The sequence below is a fragment of the Syngnathus acus genome, chromosome 6, assembly GCF_901709675.1.
Source record: "Syngnathus acus chromosome 6, fSynAcu1.2, whole genome shotgun sequence".
NCBI lineage: Eukaryota > Metazoa > Chordata > Actinopteri > Syngnathiformes > Syngnathidae > Syngnathus > Syngnathus acus.
In genome coordinates, this window is record NC_051092.1 from 3,764,591 (window position 1) to 3,785,067 (window position 20,477).

The window sequence follows — 20,477 nt, forward strand, 5'->3', positions numbered from 1 at the left end:
TACAGGTGAAAGCAAACAAGTGATTGGCTGTAGGGTGAAAGTAAAGCGATAGCCATTCGTGAAAGAGACAAGTCGTACCCTGCAGCAAGTTAATGATTTTAAACTCTCTTAATTGAATTGAAGTTACTCTCCAACCACGGTGAACAACTTTGTAGACAAAGGCAGTTTTTGTGCTCATGTCATTAGTTTCCTATTTGGTTGTGACGTGACGACAGCTGTTTCATTATAAAGTCATCTGGCATTTCTTGCCATTGATTATTTCTGCTTTATGGACAAAAAGCAATTTAGTTTTGAGACGAGATGTCATGTCATACAAGTTTCAATTGCAGAAGATGTAACAGTGTAAGTGGAACACGGCGATGGCTGTGGGCAAAAAGAACACTGATGAAGTCACAAAGTAGCCCCCTTCAGGCGAGGCAAGCTGGAACCGAGCTTGGCGAGATAATTGGACTTTGCGGAGTTAAATTCCGGAGTTGTCGAGGCCCTCGGCAAACACTTGACGTGATTTCTTGGTCAGGTCGCCGCATGCCGGGGCCGTGTAATCATCCGACAAGAGCCCGACTCAAGATTACACAATCTGGACGTAGAAGGGTCTTTAAAAAGCCGCATTACAAAGGCATCTGCAGAATAAAATTTTCTCGAGAAATATTTGATTAAATGCCGCCGACAATCGGCCCCCTTAATGCCCCGAGAGTACATCAATAATGGTAATGACATTGATGAGGATCCATTTCGGGCCTTCCCGGTCAAAGTGCCCTTGCAAGTAATGAAGGGGGCCTGAAAAATGACTTTCTCAGAGCCATTTGTCCCGTGTTCTTTGGCTCATTATGCATATATACCCTTAAATGGCGTTGTTGCCGCAATGCGTCTGATTAATCCGAGCGCCCTCCGAGTAGTAAGAAACGCGACGGGTGAATTAGTTCTCGAGATGAGGTTTTCGTAATAACTTTCATATGTTTGCACTAAGTCCGCCTCATTGAACACTTCCTTCACAGCCAAAGGTTTATGGGGTGGAGAGAGATTTGTACGACAATGTCGAGTTTGTCCAACAGCCCGTTTAGTCACGGAGATTTCCACACGCTACGCTAAAGTCGAGCGCTAGCAAGTTGCATCTCAGCGAAGTTCTAATTTGACCGTGAATGTTTTTCAAGGTTTTACAGAAATTGCCCCTTTTTTGTGTGTCACTGATAAACATTCCGGCAAATCCATCATGTGGCGTCGGCTGTCAGACTCGGGAGGGAAAAACAATTAAAGGTTCCTCACGTAGGTCGAGCCGCACCGATAGTCAATGAAGCAAACTGCCTCAGAGTGTGTGTGCGATAGATTCATTAGGAAATGCCAGCCAGGCGGGGATGCGCGCGGAAGACAATTAAATGACCTCCAGCATGAGGTTGAGGTCTCGAGGGGCTTTTGCGGAGAAGCGAGAGAGTAAAACGAACAAAGTCTGGCAACTTGGCTGCAATTATAAAGCAATTAAAGCACCAAGGGTCGAAAACGACGACGCGACTGAAATGAAAGTCACACGGGCGATTCAGTCAACAAATTAAAATGACAAACTTGTCTTATATGCTAAAAAAGTCACACATTTCAGTTAACGGCAGTGCACGAGCAGCGATTTTAGACCTACTGAGGCCAGCAAATTGACGTCTATATCCGTCAATGGTACTGAATGAGTTAAAGTGTATGATCAAAAAGCTGTTGTTGCAGCGGTATGGTTAAAAATCAAAAGGACAAGGCGAGCAGGATGTCAGTAGCTCAATAACCCGCACACAAAAAGGATAATACATTCTCGGGCATCTGGCCAAGTTACAATTTATGCCATTGACAATAGATGCCGGTCATTCGTTAGCATGAATACACTTTGCTCATTTATGCAACGTGTCAGCGAGGGTTGATGATGCAATCGGAGGGAGGTTGGCGTAACATATTGTTTGATAACCGCGAACTTGGATTCCAAACAGCGGCCCCCTTCAGCCTTAACGCGCTAAGATGGGGCTCACTGATGAGACGTTTTATCAGGGGAAAAAGGTCAGCTCAAGTGATTGATATCTTCTTTTATGAGCGGTAATACGGACGGTATTCCGTGAACATCGCCAATGCTCCATCTCAATGACATTTGCTCCAACCGGGCCGTAAAAGCGGGAATATACGAGAAAGGCTGTGTAATAACATCCTTATGATTGTACGTTTGAATATCATGCATCCATAAAGCATGTTTCAATATCGCCGTGGCGATGGCGGCGGAGGCCATCGCCCCCTGGGTCAGTGTGGATGCTCTTTGAGTGGTTGTTTATAGAGTGTGAGGAGAGCAGAAGTCGCCAATGGATTCTTTTCTTGAACTCCACGTATTGGATCTCATGATCTGGTGCAGTTTTGATTTGAAACGTCAGACAGTCTCCGCCATAATAAAAAGAAATATTAAGCAGCCGTCAGCAAGCCCGTACGATCACCGGGCTCGTAAATTGATGATGTGTGACGTTATCACCTGGCGAGATGACATCTATGTCCGCCCACGGGGGGAAAGCGAGCTAGCTATATTATTTTATTTGCGCATGCATATTTCTCGGGGCTGCTCTGCTTACAGTGAGAATTTCCCTTTTATCAGCGCAGTGCAGACGGATCCGCCCGGCGGTAAATTACGCGAAGTGATTCCGAGGGTTGCAATTAAAAAATGAGGGGTAAATGTAATGTTGATCAAAATGATCACTGCGGTATGAAAAGTAGGGAGTTGAATAAATTCAACGCTTGTTTACTTACTCACAGCCTCATTAGCAAGTGTTTATAGATGAAATGGCGTCACGGAGCCATTAAAATACAAACGTAGACGCGAAGCTTTGTACTGTAAAGCGCGAGTAAAAGCCAACCTGCCGCGTCAATCCCGCACCGACTGATTTTCAAAAGGAGTGTTTTTGATTAAATATTGAATGGCTCATATTATTTGCTCTCTGTTGAGGCCAGACGGGATTCCCGTAGCTTTATCAACAAATCATAAACATTACCCAGCAAACATAAGACCCACTGCGTAATATTTTGAAAGTAATGGACCTTTGTTGTTTTAACTTTTTTTAATTCTCAAATTACCCCCATGGTGACATAGCAATTTCTATGAATCAAAAAGATGTTGTGGTGTGAAATGAAATTGGGCACAAAAAAAGGCAACGTGGAAAATGTGTGGTGGACGTCAGCTTCTTACTACCACAAAAGATTTCTTTTTATATAATTGCGTAATTCCCCTGAGGTTTCAGCTAAAGTCATTTCCCTTTAACCGCTTACAAGAAAACACCCATCAATGATTTTTGCCCTCCCTCTCATATTGCATATTCCTAACTTTGTGACCCCTTTTTACTCTAACTGTCAAGCCCTGTGACTGTTTTAATTTATGCCCGGGCTTTAAAAATCGTTATTGAGCAATCGAGAGGCCAAGTGGTGCAAGCAATAACATGAATAATCCATTAGCTGTTCCTGTAAGACTGAAGGAGAACGAGACCTCAATCACCATCATACTCAGGGGGAGCGTAACCAGGCAGTGGCAGCATTAGCTTCCAAAGTCAACCAGCAGGTTTACGCCCATCTTACTATTCGCTATCATTTTTTCTCCCCGCGCCGATATAATCACTTAACGAGAGATGCTAATCGATCTCCTGTGTGTTTTTAATCACTCACTGTGTTTGGTTTTTATTTTCGATTTTGCCTCGTCAAAGTTTAAGGTTGACTTTCGTAACTCTTCGTTATAGAAGTTGTTTTTTTTTCCTCATATACAGCACACTTGCTTGCCGAGAACTGAAATATTTAAAAGGTTCTTCGGGGAGAAGTGTTTGAAATTCATCTCGTTGTTGATCCGAGGCGTGTGTTTGTCTGTCTGTCTGTCTGTCTGTCAATCGGCCTGTGCAAATGCAGAGCCGAGGGCAATGGAAGCCAACACATGAGCTGCCTTTTTAATCATCTTTCGGCATTTCCTCAAGGTGTTATGCACTGATTTCCTCTGGTCGAATTGCAATTTCAGAAATGAGAGAAATGTTTGTCATCCAAAATACTACAGACGATCTAAACCGTCAAGTTGTGGTCGTGGTTGTTCCCACGAGATAGCTACCAAATTGATACTGATACCAATAAAACACTCGAGACTTTAATGGTTATTCGGGGATACAAAAAAATGTAACAATACGTGTCAATAATACACAAAAAAATTTTCACATTGACAAAAATGTTTCGTAAAGCAACAGGCTGGTTTTAGCTAATGCTGGGTCTACACCGCGTCAACGTAGCATTAGCGCGGGAAACATAACGGCCATTGGAAATACTATTCTTCAACGTAAATAACACAATCTTGTATCACTGGCGGTGATTTTAAATAATGTAGAGACCAAATACATAGTTTATAATTCATAATGTCACGCTACATAAATGCTACACGGTACCTGTGAACACATTCTCATTCTCAGTAGAAATAATGTTCATTTAAAATGACAAGTAAAATTCAGATTTGTAAGGTAAATTCCCTTACGGGTGTGGCCTGAAATAATGCTGGACACCTTTTCGTGCGGCCACCAAAACTCCTCATTTCAAGACGTGATGATGTAGCAGACAGGCTATGGTTAGCATGTACATTCATTTTCTCTTTGTGCCTTCAAAAAAGTTCATTACAAAAAAGTTCCTCCTTATTTGCGCTTAAATGTTGAAGTACGCCTCGATGACTTTCCAAAAAGCTTAGGCGAACTGTGCAAAGTGATTATCGTGACTTGACTGTGATTATAAATCTTTCTTAAAAACAACCTGATTGTCTCAATCCTACTGCTAAATTAATCACCTCCGCAGAGGCAAAGTAAACTATGTTTTGGACGGTGGTATTTAAAAAAAATAAAATAAATACAAAAAAAAAAGGGAGTGATGGTGGTGTTTTATATGAAGCAGCACTTGAAAACACAGAAAAAATTAAGCGGGTTGCGCATGACTACCAGCCCAATTTACACAGTGGAAAAGTTGTAAACAGATAATAATTCAGGAAGCCGGAGCCTATTAGTCATCCGCCTTATTGGCCCCCGCGTACCAAACGTTCTTAAGGGAAAACCCGGCAGAAGCTCTTAAAGAGCTCAAAAGGATGCGAGCATTAAAGGAAAACGCCTCGCGCCTCTCTTTTTTTTTCTGTTCTTTCCTTTAAGTCTTCATTTCCACAGGGAGACACTAAATAACTCATTACAGATGAGAAGGTGGACTAAATATAGATATTGCCATATAGTGCGCCATTCCTTTAATCTGGCAAATTGGCCGACATATCCGGGAAGGTCAATTGCAGTACTTTATGCATCTAGTTTGAAAATACTTGGACAGAAAGTTCCATCTTTATATTAACTTCATTTTTTTTTGGGATGCTTTTTTGTCTGCATCACGGCGGAGACGATCTGTCTTTGAATATCAGCTCAGGCCTTTCAACGCAACCTTTGCGATTTCCTCCCTCCCGTCATCTCTTTCAACTTTGTCCTGCGACTTTTCTGTCAGTTCTGTCATTTCAGTTTCTACTGTGCAGGGGACCTTGGCGTGAATAACTCATCGCTACACGTCTCTGTCGACGTCGTGCATATCGCACCGCTTCCAAGGTCGGCGTACCCGACCTTGAGTACGTAACAGGCGGTCCAATAGCTCGGCACAGATTTTCTAGAGTGAGAAAACCCTTCCCAACCCCCCGGACAAAATATCTCATGGCTCCCGTCGAACAGACGCAATACTTTGTTTGAGGCTCTTGGTGAACAAGTGGCTCACCCGTCCACAGTAGGTATCGGCGGCGGTCCGAAGAGCTGCTTCCAGCGGCTGAAGCAGTGACGTCTCCATGTTCTCGCCAAAGGGGTACTGGAAAAGGAATTGCAGACGTTACACAGCGCCGATGCTTTTTAGCTCTTGACTCGCATTACAAAGTGCTTCCACCAGCAGCTCCATTTTGGGACTATTTGCCTGTTTTATTTCTGCTTGTTTTTTTTTTTATATACCCTCACATAATCGCATTCTACATTTGGTTCCTTTTTCTTTAATACAAGATTTATCCGAATGATAAATATAAATCGAGCCATCTGTGAGGGAATGTGCTCGAGTAAGGTGTAATCGTATTAGTGCGCTCCTCCGAGCGCCTTTATTGTAAACAAAATAACAAAGGTCGCTTAAAATGAGCCTGGCCGAGATGAAAGATCCAGACGATGCGAAAAAACGATGTTGACTTTTGCTTTCAATCTTTTACTGCTCTCCTGTAAATACGGCACGATGGCAATTTTACGGCACCTCATTTGACTCCTGTTTGGCCAGGCATTAGGTTACTCAAAGCACGCGTTCTTTATTATCTTTCATACAGCGCCACAGGCTGTAAAGCACCATTAACGGCCTCGCATCGATTTTTATGTGGATGCGTCGTCCGCATCGCCATCGTGATGCCTCTAACTAGCATCAGCACTAAAGATTTTACAACTCTTTTGTGGGCCGGGCCGGGCTGGGGTAATGGTAGTGCCCTTTATTGCACGCGCCTCGGCTGGACGGGAGACGTTGCCTGGAGACGCGGAGGGCTGGCTGGCGGACTTGGTGGGAGGGAAATGAAAGTTTCTTCCGGAATTGCCTCCTGTAGGCTTTCGCAGCCCCGTCCCCGAAGGACCGAGTGGGAACAAATTGTGAGTGGGCTCGGCGGGCCGGAGCGAGGGGAAGCGCTAATAAAAGTGTGACATAAAACAGTTTGTAAGCGGGGATGAAACGTTCTAAAGGCTCCGCGTATTTTATTTTTTTTTACTTTACATGTGTGATGATTGTGCAAAAAAAATCCCGAATTGTGATTGCGTGGGATGCGGGTTTGCTCTGTCGAGGAGTGACGGCCGAGTGCTCGGTTCTGGTTTTCTTAATAGCTGAGAACGTCAGCGCTGGTGGCTGGCGGTAATGGATGGGGAACAGCTAATGAAGCCCCCTTTTTTTTTTTTTTTTACTCCACAGATTGGCGCCTGCTTGTTGACTGGCGTACGGGATTCAACTCGGGGCAGATCAAAGGCGACCCGACCCGAAAGGAAAGAGCTTTCCGGCTAACTGGCTCCGACTGTGACTTTCTAATGGTGGCCGACTGGGGGAAAGAAAAATGGTTGAATGGGACTTTCTGTGTATTGGCTAAATCTGAGTTATTTTTTTTTTTCTTCCCCAACTTGTCATTTCTAAGGCAACTACGGTTATTGGAACCCAAAGTTCTGACGTTGAGGATTTTGAATCCAGGGCTGAAGCATCCTCCCATGTCACCAAGTGCTCAAAGATGTGAGTGCGAATGTTTAACTGACCATACGTAAACTGTGATTGGCTAGCAACCGATCCATATCTCGCCAAAATTCAACTTGGATTAGTTTTTTTTCTGAACTCCCACTAGTGGGCCTGATTTGTTTAGAGAGGATTAAGAGCAAGTCATGGAAATGTTTAACAAGCTATTGATTGCGCATTTTAAAAATAAACAAATAAATAAGCACAGGCTTAGAGTGCATATTGACAGGCTGATTATTTTTTTCCCCTCATCCAAACAAATCTGATAATCCACCTACACACCTGGCCCTTGAAGAGAAACACGATAGCAAATCAATAAGCATAAGTACGGCCCTCAAGCTGTCAAATTATTCCTCCATTGCGACAGACAATGTCTGGAAAACTCAACAAGTGGTTAAAACCAGTGTTACGAAAACGCCTTCTCGCAAACGTAAGCACTCGTTACTTTACTAATTCAGATTTGTTCATTTGTCCGTACCTGCTTGATGGCCTCGTAGACGGCTCTAAACGCCGGCTGCTTTTCGTTATGGTAAACTCCCCTGCTGCCGTGGAGAATGAAGACTCCATCTTCCTCTGCCTGCTGACAGTTAAGGCCGTAGACGCAGTGATCCGGACGATAATTCCACGGGCAGGGGAACACGTAGAGGTTTTCTGTAAACGTGCGAGAGCGATTCACTTTAGTAAAAGTTCACTTGACGGCCGGCCAAATGCATGCACACCTACCCGGGTTGTGATGAAAGATGATATTGAGAAGGTCCTGGTCCCCCCAGGTGATGTTGAGTTTATATTTTTGAAGCAGGGGCATCAGCATTTCACTCCATTGAAGTGCAACTGTTGTCATGCCATTCTAGAAGGAGTCATAAAAAAGTTTGCCAAAAACAAAATCATGTTTTTGCTTCAGCTTTGACATCTCCCAACACTTCATCTGACTTGAAGGAAACGGTTGCTTGATGGGAGTTCATAAATTTAGAATTACAGTGACCTCAAGTGGACAGTTTTGGTAGTGCAGCCACTCCTACAATTTTCTTTTTAAACCTAAAAACAACCACTCCACTTTTGTATGCTGTGGAGCTGACTTTGTACACCCTGAATATATTAATAATACTTCAGGAATTAAATCCAATCCACAATCACCTTAAAAAAACCTTTCCTGAGGCGTGTCATGTTCATGAGCATGACTCCCGAGTTGACGCCAGTGTTGCCATAGTAAGGATGGCGAGCGAAACGGTTGTACCAGCCGATACGCGGCTCCTCATGCTCCGGGGCCATGGCAGCCAACTGGCTGGAGTTGAACCGAGAGAACGCGGCCCAGATGCCCTCCACAGGGTGCAGAAAGAGGATATCTGTGTCCACGTAGAGCAAAGAATCCACCTCCTTCAGTATTAGCTGGAAAGACAAAACAGACTTGAGGACATTTGGCAAATGTGTCCTTGCTGTTAAAATGAACTTACTGGTAAAAAGAGCCGTTGAGAGGCACACGGTTTGAAGAGCTTCTTCCACTCGTTCTCATTCCCGCTGGGGAAAGTGATGGGGTAGATGGTGAAGTTAAACTTGCTCTGAATTGACCTTGGCCAGGAGTGCAGCTTTAAAGAAAATGACAAAAATATATATGTTATGTTTCCAGCACTGTGTCCACGTTCATGGAGACATTTCACAACTTAAAACCGTCCCCGGCTGTCTTGCTTGTGTGTGTCTCACTAGACTGGACCCTCACCGAATTCTGGAATCTGCCTTGAAGCTCTTCATCTGCAAAGATGTGAAACTTGAGCGGCTTTTTGCTGAACAGGAGGGCCGACTTGAGCATGGTGAGCGTCTCATCCAGCCTCGGGCCACAGGCCACCACGGCCAGGTGACTGCTTTCATCGCCGCCATCTTCTTCTTCAGAGTTTGTTCCGTCTCTAACAACCAAGGCACATTTAAATTAGACTCAGCAGTTGTTTGGATATCAGCAGACTCACACTGAGCTCAGTTGGGATGGACTTGCCATTAGGTTTTGGGGGGACGAGGACTTGCATGCTAATACAGTGTACCGCATCCAAAACACTAGTAGGTGGGAGGAAAATAAATATCACCTGACTTGTTGCATGTCGATGGAGAGCTTATTAAAGCCATCAATTCAGTTGTTATTGTGTAATAGGCATTTACTGTATTCATGTGTCAATGACACTTTACAGTCTGTAAACACAAAGTACAGCACAACGACTGTGATTGTGCAATAAACGCAGCTAGTTAAAAAGCTCATGAGGCAGCAGCAGTACTTTAATATCTCTGCGTGTGGCCACTAAACACTTGCAAAGCTCCTTATTGCAATCCGAAGTGTATTTTTTTTTTTAAGAGATGCACAAAATCAGTCATACCTAAAGGATGATTCCATAAAGCGGTTCAGTCCACAAACATCAGCAGGCAACCTCCAAAACGGATTCCAGTAAGAGACTGACAATGACTTACACCTAACAGAGTAAAAAAGACCATCTTTTGGAATCGATACTTTTTGGGGTCTTAAACTTTAGCATTGTGTGATGGGATTAAGGTAGTAAGACTTTAATTCAAGCTGTTAACAGATGGCGTTGGTTTAAAGAAAATTAAGTATTAGCGAATTACCGGACAATAAACTAATTGCTGTCGTACAAAAATAGTATTTTCTAACAGTACAGCAATAAATTATGTATGTTGAGTTTTTTCTAATGTGTTATCGTTTCGATTTCAAATTCCTAAATTTAGCAGGAGCATATTACAGACATATGGTTGTAAGCAATATGGCTAATGTAGCTTTAGCTACCTGAACGGCAGGCGTACTCGACGGCCTGCCGAACCGGGCCTTTTCCCGAGAACGTTCCCCGAGTCGGGACTGCCTCCGTCTGGTGTCTTCAGCTCGCTGAGGCGCCGCCCGTCGGTGTCCTCCAGGCTGGATGCAAGATGATTGAACACGTAGAGCGATGAAAAAAATGTGAACGCCGAGCACAGGAGCAATGCACGCCGATAACGGCGCATCCTGTGTTCCGTGGGCTGTCGCAAAAATGTCGGTTGACCTCTTCCGCCCACATAGATACGAACTTACTCAAGTTAATCTTTCCTTCTTAGACAAAAGTTAAATCAGGTAAGCGTCTGACAGCGTTGCTGCGCGAACAGGTCCCGCCTACTCCACACGCGCGTGCACTCGGATGCCAAGAGCGCTTCATAATTTTCTGCAAAACCACAACTCATTGTGTGACTCACAAATAACCTTTTATCGTTGGGGAAAGCAGGATCAAATGTGGTAAAACAAATACGCTAACGTTGTAATAAAGTGCTGTCAGTACAACCATGCCATTGTAGTCAATGGGATAGTATTGAATTGACCGGTGCAACGATATTATGTATTGTATGACAATGTTGGTTTTAGTTTATTCTAAAATTGCCACTCAAAACAGATGCTGGAAAGTTGTGATAAAAAAATAGGCTGATTTTTAAATGATGTGTGATGGTCTGGGATGACAAAGATGGATTAATGAGTTCCTGATATTTTGTTCTTCCCAACTACAAGCTTCATCATAAACTTGCACTAAAAAAAACCTAATGTACAAGAATCTACAATTATTTTAATTCACAGTATTTTACAATATAAACCATTCCATAGATTGAATCATGCTCTGATCTAGTAGAGTGAAAAAGTAAATTGTTCAATGTTTCTTACTAAATTGTTAGACAGGAAAACATGTATTGCATCCAAAGACATGATGAGTCCAAAAGTAAAAAGTGTTATGATTGACTAATAATAATGATGATGGGGGGCACAGAAAATGTCATCATGAACCTCTCAAGTGCAAAGAACAAAATTTCTAGCGTAAACTACAACATGAAATAAACTTCACATTGCTTTCTTAATGCATCACTTTGATGATGTCGCACCGTCAGGGGCTATATAATGTTCATTCGGTCCGTTTATCGGGTTTGATCTGGCAGTTAATGAAACCCAAAGTATCACCAAACCCCCCCAAATGTGGAAGCCAATGCTAAAAAACAAAATGGCAGTTAAAAACATGCATGTCAAGCTCCGGTTGAGTGCATCAGAGTGGCTTTTGCCGTGTTGGTAAATCCGAGGTTCAATGAGCGTCCCCGTTGACTGACGAGCCGTCACCCCGCGGCGAGGAGCAGCGCGACACCCCTCGCTCAGTGTTGTCGGAGCTCGAGCCGCTTTGATTGTGCGGGTCGCCGGCTGCGGCGCTGGTGGAAGTAGACATAGGTTTGGCTTTCTCCTTAAAGTCTGTGATTATCACCGTTAGGTCACCGACTGTAACCTCCAAATGCTGAGCACTGCTCCGGTCCACGTTTTTTAACCTTGGTCTGCAGAAGAGAAATAACAAGAATTTACCGAGGATGACATTTTTTGGGTGTATATTGCCTAAAGAACTGATACTGATGAATGCGGCGACTGATACCTCATTTTTTTTAGGCTTTTCTTCCTCAGCGTGAGTTCTTTGTCGCTCTTCTCTGATCTTTCTTTCTTCTCCTTTTTAAGCAGGGTGGGCGGTGGTGCATATTGCTGATTTACTTGCTGTACCACCAACTGGGAAACGGGTCGTGGTTTTCTAAAAGCATACAAACAAAAAAGGACAGTGTGATGGTTAGACTTTGGTGCATTTGTGAGATAGGTGCACATCGGGTTCAATGGATGGGAATTCAAAATGATTGCATCTTTGTAGCTTTGCAGTGCCGTTTTTTTGGTACTAGAACTGATTTAAAGCCCCCCCCCCCCCTTTCCAAGTGGGGTGTGCAGAACGTTCTCCTATGGCGCCCCCCCTGCAGGTGTTAGCATCCTACAAGGGCACTTTTATGATGCCTTTACCGTGAAAGGAAAAAGGCAGACGCTGTGTTTTGTGTTTACAAATTGAGAAACATCCGATACGAACTGACCCAAGCCATTTTAAAGCCGTCTTTAAACTGCGTAATTACGTTACAGCCCTTCCTTTGTCCAAACATCACAAGACTTGGCACATTCATACCTCGTAGACGTCCCTTTCCTGACATCGCACATCGTGCACTTGAACGCCTCGGCGGTGTTCCTGAAGGTGCAGACACTGCAGTCCCAGTAACCATCGTCGGCTGGCGGCTGTTTCGGCAGCCGTTTCGGCCTTCAAACAACACAAAACAACAGCGGAGCGACGTGTTGTAAAAACCGCGTGCGGGTAAAATTTAAACCACGGCGGTTAGGCTATAATGTTTTACAACTCTGAAGTCGGCGAAGGAGCGTTCATCGACACGGCAGCCCCGTATTTAACAAGCTAGCCGCCATGAAAACAGTTCAGTTCAAAAGACCTCCATCAATTTTCCGACGCGCTTTCTTTTCGGGACTAGCCTGTAGAAGTGTCTTAATTCACGCACTGCATTTTTTTTTTTTACCTTGTAGGACTCTTCTTGTCGCCCATAATGCACAAGTTGCCGTCAGTGTGGTTTAAAGGCTCAAACGTGACCATTTAAAAATATAATTAGTCGGGTTTAGCTGCTACTCAGCTGTCGTTGAAACTCCGGTCAAGGAGAATCACGTGGCCGGCGTACAACCAATCACGTTAACGTAATCGCAACATCGCTCCGATAAAGAAAAACCTCAAGGAAAATACTCACATAAATGAAACACAATAATGCTAACCATTATTATATATGTATATATTGATCTTTTAATTGTATTTAATCTCTCTAATCGATTATTTGTGGCATCCATTGAAGGACTACGGCCACTTCCTCCATTGTCCACCGGGAGATGCGGTTTAAACCAACCTGAAATTTATAGCGCAGACGCGGAAACTATTGTGTTTCATGTTATCTGATTTTTAACTTTAAATACCAAAATTAATCTAGGAAAATATATGGAAATTTGCAATCAGGGTTTCTAGTATGGTTCTTTTTGTCCACAACCTGGTTCGCACTCCATACCGCTAGTTGGCGGTAATGTACCAACACGTTTCTTGTCAGCGGCCATTAGAAAAAGAAGAAGAAAAGAATAACATCGCCATGGTTTAATGCAGGGGTTTAATGTCCGTAGAAAATACATTTACACTAGTAGACTAAAACACAAATTTAGTCTGGTGTAAAGCGGTCTAATTCGTGAAGATTTTCCTGTGGCGTACACCATGTTGTGTTTTGCTACTTCCTCGTGCAATGTTATGCTAACTTGCTAATCGATAAGCGTCGTCTCTCACGCACTTGCGGCCTTAAAACATAATTTATTTGTGATCATTTAACCAGGTATTTGGTAAAGTGTGGCTGTGTTGGCACCGTTGTTGAAAACCATTGGGGAACTTAGGTGCAACCTCACCAACATTGCTTGTCGGTCCAACGCACTGTACTGATCCATCGTATTGATATCGCAACAAAAGTAAGTGAAAGTTTTTATTGTGCACGTATTGAGATCAGCATGTGTTCGTTCCTTAGTAGAATGTGTAAACTAGTTGCCAATGTAGTTCTTGAGTCTTCCTGTTAAATCAATGACGAGCAACCAATTGCTTACAAAGTAATCACTTTTTTTTCTCAGTGGCATTCAGACAAAGATGGCAGTCGATACGTATGCGTTATGAACACCAATACGCACCAGCGGATACAAGAGAGGTAAGATAATATAATGTGTTAAAAACCCTCAGGTTCGTTCAGGCCCATGTGACAAATATGAAAGGTGTAACCTTTGAAGAAATGCACTCACACTATTTTTCAGGTGACAGTACGTAGAGTGGTCAACATTTTCGAAAGGAGCGCTCCAGGCCCCCCTGCAGCGGGGGACTATGACAGACAATTTCAAGAAGACACATGGTTTGATGACGGCCCGGGCTTCCCCCCTGAAAATTGTCCCAGGGACATGAATTATCCATCAGACCGATATTACGATGGCAACCCCGATTATGGCAATTTCCACAGACACTCCCCACCTCACCACCAAGTAAGACAAGACCAGGATGTCTGAAACCAATTCTATTTCTACGCATTTTCCTGTCATGTTATTTAGTGAATGTTTTCCCCCTCACTCATCTCTTAGGAGCCACACCATCAACGTCCACATTACGACGGAGATGATTTGAGGCATCAAATACGCGGAAGGTGATTTTTGTTGCTTTACTGTTCAAATTATTTACTTGGGTCACTGGTTTTGTTCCTTACCTCCGCTTAGGATGTTGTTTCGTAAAGTTAGTGGTCCCTGAGAAGCCAAAATATTCTGTGAGTAACTTGTCCAGTTTCCATGTGTTACAAATTTGTTTTTGACCACTAGAGGGAGGCAGAGCGCCACTAAACAAAAAGTCAAGAAAAAGACAGCCGTGGCAGTATTTTAGATTTGTTGGAAAAGTCAGTTTGCACTTTTACTTTCAATAACATGTTTCAGGATAGAATAAAAATGTCCCCACCCCTGGGGATCAATAAATATTCAATCAATCGATCAATCAATCAATCAATCAAAAGACAACATATGTATTCTGCAGTATATTGAAACTGATCTCTCCGGGAGGTCCCAATATAAAATACATATGTTCTTTTGGTATTTTATATTGAAACACGCTTGGTAATTTAAAGAAAAAGTGCACATTAACTTTCTAAACGCACTAATTTGTAAGTAGGGCTGCACAATATTGGAAAAACTTGCGATATGTTCATTGAGTATCGCGATACCGCTATTTTATCGACAAATTGTGCAGCTTTATTTAGGAGCCTTTCTTTCTAACCCCACCGCTCGTAAACCTGGAGGCTTAACCCCAGGCGGAGTCGCTAAGTCCAGCTGCTGTAAAGCCGACATCAACGCACGCACTTCTCACCTCGCCAGCTTCAACATACCAACAGTTTACGGGCCCCCCACCACCGGCAGTCTTTTTTGCTAGAAGTCATACCAGGCTAGAATAGGGGACAAAGGGCACGAGTGTCTACTCACGCTGCCAAAAAAAACCCAGCATCTGCCCTAATAGAAAAAACAGCCGCAGCACTCCCTCTTGAGCTAAAACGGCCATTTTACGTTTCAATCCGAAAGATGCGAGGCCTCCTTCGATATGATCTCTTTTTAAAATGCGCTTTTAGTTTATGTTCAGACTGAGGACTCGACAACCAGGTGCCCGCGGGGACGCTTAAACATCTGGCTACAGTCCCACGCCGTCGTCAGCGGTTGAATAATGCGCGGAAGTGGCGTTGCCGCAACTCCGGTGACAGCGCTCGGTGACTTCAGCTTTATATTTGGCTCTAATTAAACAGTGCCTTCCATTGAGGACAAGCGCTGACTTGAAAATTGGTGCCGAGTTGAAAATTGGGCCTTTTACGTGTTCCAAGGGCCAAAAGTGGAAGATTGCCTCCGTTCCACAAATTGATCCATGTGCCCTACTGGCTCTGAATTTAAATCTGTGGTTTAGCCTTCCGCCCGTTCTTTTTCACAGCCCAACCATTATCCACTTTCCCTTCTAAACCTGTAATAATGAATTTGACGAGACTTGAATTAATTGTGTGCTCTGTTCTCATCGTTCTGGCTCGAGCTTTCTTTAGCTGCAGCAAACTTGAACCCTGTCTGTGTTCTTTTTTTTGTGCAGAAAAAATGGCCGACCGGGTCCATATTTCAATAACAGGGGTCGAGGCAACTCTCACAAGTAAGTCGGTTCCCTTTCTAATTTCTCCCAAAGTTATTCTGCAATGATGCACAAAAACAAAATGATGAGATCAACCTAACTGCGCTGTGGTTCGTTGCGGTCGCGACGACCAAAATCACTTCAGGTACTCGCAGAACGCTAAAGGAGACTGGGATCGCTCATCGGGAAAGAAGAAAAACCAACCACCGCCGAAAAAGAACGTTTCTCCTGAGGCGGAAAAAGGCGCTGCAAACGCTCCAAAAGGTAAGTCGTTATTTACGTGGTTCTTGAACATCCCGAGCGATGCCATTAAGCACTTTTTTTTTTTTTTTTTTACTAAAGAGTGCTCGGGCAATGTCACAGGGATCCCTCAGAAGCCTACATTTCACGTCCCTTCTTTTAGACTTTTACACGATTCTGCCAAAAATAGTTAGAAAGAATATTTTCAGCGGAGTCGACACGGTAAAGGTCACGAGACTAAGCCGAAGTAATTTCTTTGCTTTGATTTGCGCTGAGCATATTTATGTGCCGGAAATGTCGTGCTTTGTTGTGTGCCAGCCTTTTGAAGATGCAATAAAAGAGTGAGAAAACCGTTGTACCTCCCACCTCCATCTGGAACACTAATTAGGCCAGTAAAGCATGTGGAAATGGGGTTCTGGCCATTTTCTCTGCGCATACTTCTATTTGCTCTCATGCTTTCAGGGGCGAGTAATTAATAACCTTTTTTTTTTTTTTAACATAGTTTGGTAGACTGACTTAAAGTTTGTAGTAACATATCGTGAACTCTTCGTGACCCCAACATGCTTAAATATGACTTAGCTTAAAATAATTGATATGGTTCTTGCATTGCTGACCATTTTTTAATAATTGTGTTTTTCTTTTATTAGCGAAGCCTGCCGCGATATCGACCCCACCCCCAAGTGTCCCCGCGGAGGAGCCTCCCCAAACGTCTTCATCGATAAAGGTAAATATCAGTATTTGCTTCCGATGCTCTCGTATCGTCGGCTCCACTCGGCGTTGACATGTGGCGCGCATAATGAGGCTCGTAGAAAGAAAAAAAAACAACAACAACTCAACACTGGTCAAAGAGTTAAGTTGTCTCTCTCTGTGCTTGGAAAGTCTTTGAAATCAGAACCGGTTTCTGAAACTGGTGACCTCACCCACTGACCCACGACCTTTACCCGACTAGGAAAAAACTTGTGACGCCGAACCGGAGAAGGAGGAGGAGGTGGCTCCTTCCAGCGTGGAGCCTGAGAAGACGCAAAACGAAGAATTAAAGGCGCGGCGCTCGGAAGCCATCAAAGCCAAAGCATTGGAAATCGAAAAGGTACATTTTACTTTGGGCCGATACTCTTGGCTTGTGCAGGATAATGTTTTTTTTGGGGGGGGTGATGCTTTTAGTGTCAAATGAAGCTTACCTACTACTAGTAAAATATGAATCTGTTAAAATAAAAGTTATACCACCTGCCCACCAATGACTGGCAACACATTTTGGTTTCAAAATGCCAGTCAGCAGGTTGCAAAAGGCCTGCTATTTAGCGTAGCGCTTTCTTCCCCCCGCCCCTTGGCCCCTCCCCGCTACACTACGTGCCACTTATCTGTTCCTGTTCAAGCGGGGCAGGAATTGGCCCGCGGGATGTCAGGCGGCCCACCCGCAGCGTGGTACGTCTTTTGGCATCGGCGCGTACACGCTTAAACCCCGCAGGTTCCCAGCGCCGCCACAGACGGCGAGCGCTCCGCTGCCTTTACGGGAACATCTGCCTCCGAGCTGTACGCGTCACATGGCGGGCAAAGTGGGTAACTTGTAAAATAAGTAAGAAAGCATACAGTGCAGCTTTCTATTCCGAGAACGGGAATCAGTTTTTTTTTCTTTTTTGTGCCCAAATACTCCTCAGCCTCTCTGCGTGGATTCTGAGGAACAGTCATTAAATCTTAAACAAATACAACATGCCCATAAATGTAACTGGCATGAAAAATAAAATCAAACCTTCCTTCCAAATACCTCATTCATGATGTCATAGATGGTCAGATACGAACCGCGGAACAAATGATCATACGAGATAAGTCTCAAAGTATCAGAAATGGCGAGGGATTCCTCAGGGAACCGTACCGATGAAACTTTTTAACAATTAGCTGCTTTTCGAGATGTTGGCTTAGCAGGCAGCTTTTAATTTCACCTAATGCGTACCAGCCCTCAATTAGAAGGCTTGTTAAGCGGGACCCCCGCCTGCCTCATTTAGATTCTCACATGCGAGCACCGTGTGTGTGTGTGTGTGTGTGTGTGTAATCTCACTCAGGGCCCCAATTTCCCAAGACCACCACCCCTTCAGTACCCCTGAGTATATGTTCACAATTTGGACCTCCGCAAACATCCGATTTGGGTTGGAGCCCGCTTTTTCAAGGCTCCCCCCTCTGCATTTTCGCAGTGTTCCTCTCAGGGCTTCTCACCTCTGTGGCCGCATAGCGGAGGGTTTAAAATGGAGAACCTCCAAAACTAACACTTTGACAACATCCGGGTCAAAAATCGACCTCTGTTTTTGCTAGCAAACGCACGTGTCCCATCAAGGGAAAGCAGATGAGGTCATACTCATGATTAAAGACCCCAGAATTCAAATTCAAAATCTACTTCACAAGTTGTACCACTTTTGAGGCGTTCCGCTTTGGAGGTTCCACTGTACTTGCTTTGCGTAAATGCTCAGAGAATTATTTTCCAGGAAGAAGTTGTTGAAATGCCACCTGAGGTTTCAGCTGTGTCATGTTAAACATTGTTAAAAATGAAACCTTCATCCTAAGATGTGGTTGCACACCCAGTTTGCCGTCTATGTTCTTCACGGCGCTGAGGGCCGTCATTATGCCGATCAAACGCATCCCACAGTCTCGGCTATTTCTGTCGGCCTCGGCGAGCGCGAAGCACCTTGTCGGAAAGCGAGAACGACAAAACGCAATGATCGGATTAATGAGCTGCGCCTGGTAGTCGCATTATCTTCTTTGCGTTTCATTCTAGATGACATACTACTTATGCGACCGTGGTCTTCTGTGAAATTAGCTTCACGGGATTAGCAGTTCAGAAGATGAACGCATGAATGAATAATTTAAGTCACACAGTCGACGTACAGATTTAATAGAGATGATCTCATTCCTTTTACCCTGTCAATCATGTGTCACCCACTTTTTGAATCGTATTATTTTTAAGTCTTTTTTTTTTTTTTTAACCAAAATTCAAAACCCTAAAACACTCAAGGGGTAAAGGTGATCTGGATTTAATTACCACAACCCTGGAGGACCCGGCTGTCCCAGCCTGACCCCTTTGCTGCCTTGTCTGGCTGGCGTGGTCCTAAAAACCCTGCACCCCATCAGCATCCCCCTCCGCCCCTCCCAGGTGATAAAGAAGTTGTGAGCTCGCACCTGGGACACCTACAAAGAACTTAACAGCCACTTTTGGTTGGCAGTAAAGTCCTCGAGGGATGCGAGAGCTCGTTACAACGTGGTGTGAAAGAATGCCGCAGTACGACGAAAGATTTGACACCTCGCCGTCTCGTTCCGTTATGGGCCGACTCGCTCACCTGTTTCGTGGAATACGGCACTTAAGCAAGAATGAGGTCACGAAGTTCACCTTCAACGAGAGGGACGCTCCGCTATATTTCCCCCCCCAACCTGGCACATGACCTCCACCTGTAACATTATTTTCAATTTTTTTTATTTTTTTTGTGCAGCACCATAGGCAGGATTGCGAGACATTCGGCACAGTGGTGAAGATGTTGGTGTCCAAGGAGCCCACTTTGGAGAATCTTATTCACAGTGCTCTGAATGCAAACTTGTCTGAAATGAGACAACACTGCTTAGCTGCCCTCAGGCACTACGTGAAAGAACTCGATGAGGCGCTGGAGTCAGACAATACAACTTAATGTGGACATTGGATTATTATTATTTTTTTCTTCACCCTTCAACAAGTCTCGTTCCATTAAAACAATGCGAATGGAACGAGACTTATTTTTTTTGCTGGTTCATGCTATTGTTCATCAAATCTTTGTTTTTAATAACGTTGGTATATATATATATATATATATATATAAAACCGCTGCACTTTTCCAACTGACAAATGTATTTCACAATCCATTCCAAATATCAAACTGTTAGTTGAGCAGTAGTGAAAACGGATTCTCAAAACCAAAGTATTTTACTGTGTTTTATCTTGACACTAACATTTATGATCCTGTGATAAGATAATGTAGGAAAGTTTTCTGATTGAAAATATGCAGAAGTATTGTAATGAGAAAAAAGCTGACATATATTCAGGTTTCATCGAGTGCCTCTGCGGTGATAGACTTTTTTCATGTTGCTGCATCATACCGTATAATGATGAACCTTTCATGTAATACATTAAACTCAACAAATTATGTATGCGGTTGGCGGTTATGCTCTATATAGCCCGATTAATGTTTGTGTATCATATTCCAAGCAAAGACTTGAACAGTATTGTGGGACCAGTTGAAACTCACTTGAATAATCTATTAAAACGTATTAAAAGTCCTCAATATGTATTTCATTTTTTGAGTTTAATCCTTAATGATTTTTTTTTTTATTCACTGTTATCCATTTTCGTGTACTTTTGCCCCCCCCCCCCCCCCAACCCCAAAATAACAC

General features: G+C 43.6%; 3 protein-coding genes across 9 annotated transcripts in view; 1 reads left to right on the plus strand and 2 right to left on the minus strand.

Annotated features, from left to right (window-relative positions):
- Positions 1 to 3,698: 3,698 nt before the first annotated feature.
- LOC119123879 (glucoside xylosyltransferase 1-like) lies at positions 3,699 to 10,421 on the minus strand. Of its 3 annotated transcripts, none has more exons than XM_037253249.1 (8): positions 10,049 to 10,421; positions 9,627 to 9,719; positions 8,984 to 9,167; positions 8,721 to 8,852; positions 8,404 to 8,655; positions 7,993 to 8,116; positions 7,748 to 7,920; positions 3,699 to 4,100 (listed from the first exon to the last, which is right to left on the minus strand). In XM_037253249.1, the coding sequence occupies exons 1-8, from the start codon at positions 10,258 to 10,260 to the stop codon at positions 4,053 to 4,055; spliced, it is 1,218 nt and encodes a 405-aa protein (XP_037109144.1). In that variant the 5' UTR covers positions 10,261 to 10,421; the 3' UTR covers positions 3,699 to 4,052. The 3 variants fall into 3 exon arrangements, with proteins under 3 accessions (XP_037109144.1, XP_037109142.1, XP_037109143.1); XM_037253247.1 differs by lacking the exon at positions 3,699 to 4,100 and adding an exon at positions 4,111 to 5,844 and having other exon boundaries at positions 10,049 to 10,420; XM_037253248.1 differs by lacking the exons at positions 3,699 to 4,100; positions 9,627 to 9,719 and adding an exon at positions 4,111 to 5,844 and having other exon boundaries at positions 10,049 to 10,419.
- A 406-nt stretch (positions 10,422 to 10,827) lies between these two features.
- On the minus strand, positions 10,828 to 12,932 carry LOC119123882 (YY1-associated factor 2-like). 2 transcript variants are annotated; one of them, XM_037253255.1, is made up of 4 exons: positions 12,649 to 12,882; positions 12,252 to 12,380; positions 11,688 to 11,837; positions 10,828 to 11,592 (listed from the first exon to the last, which is right to left on the minus strand). In XM_037253255.1, the coding sequence occupies exons 1-4, from the start codon at positions 12,720 to 12,722 to the stop codon at positions 11,352 to 11,354; spliced, it is 594 nt and encodes a 197-aa protein (XP_037109150.1). In that variant the 5' UTR covers positions 12,723 to 12,882; the 3' UTR covers positions 10,828 to 11,351. The 2 variants fall into 2 exon arrangements, with proteins under 2 accessions (XP_037109150.1, XP_037109151.1); XM_037253256.1 differs by lacking the exon at positions 12,252 to 12,380 and having other exon boundaries at positions 12,649 to 12,932.
- Positions 12,933 to 13,180: 248 nt separating this feature from the next.
- LOC119123881 (periphilin-1-like) overlaps positions 13,181 to 20,477 on the plus strand; it is a 32,313-nt gene continuing 25,016 nt past the window's right edge. The window contains exons 1-10 of one of the 4 annotated variants that reach the window (XM_037253250.1): positions 13,220 to 13,280; positions 13,492 to 13,621; positions 13,778 to 13,851; positions 13,955 to 14,176; positions 14,273 to 14,334; positions 15,798 to 15,854; positions 15,955 to 16,097; positions 16,721 to 16,797; positions 17,023 to 17,160; positions 19,547 to 20,393. In XM_037253250.1, coding sequence (XP_037109145.1) covers position 13,621; positions 13,778 to 13,851; positions 13,955 to 14,176; positions 14,273 to 14,334; positions 15,798 to 15,854; positions 15,955 to 16,097; positions 16,721 to 16,797; positions 17,023 to 17,160; positions 19,547 to 19,738 — 966 coding nt within the window. In that variant the 5' untranslated portion in view covers positions 13,220 to 13,280; positions 13,492 to 13,620 and the 3' untranslated portion in view covers positions 19,739 to 20,393. Of the gene's footprint in view, positions 13,622 to 13,777; positions 13,852 to 13,954; positions 14,177 to 14,272; positions 14,335 to 15,797; positions 15,855 to 15,954; positions 16,098 to 16,720; positions 16,798 to 17,022; positions 17,161 to 19,282; positions 19,525 to 19,546; positions 20,394 to 20,477 lie in introns of those variants that run through there. The other 3 variants (XM_037253254.1, XM_037253251.1, XM_037253253.1) reach the window with 3 other exon arrangements.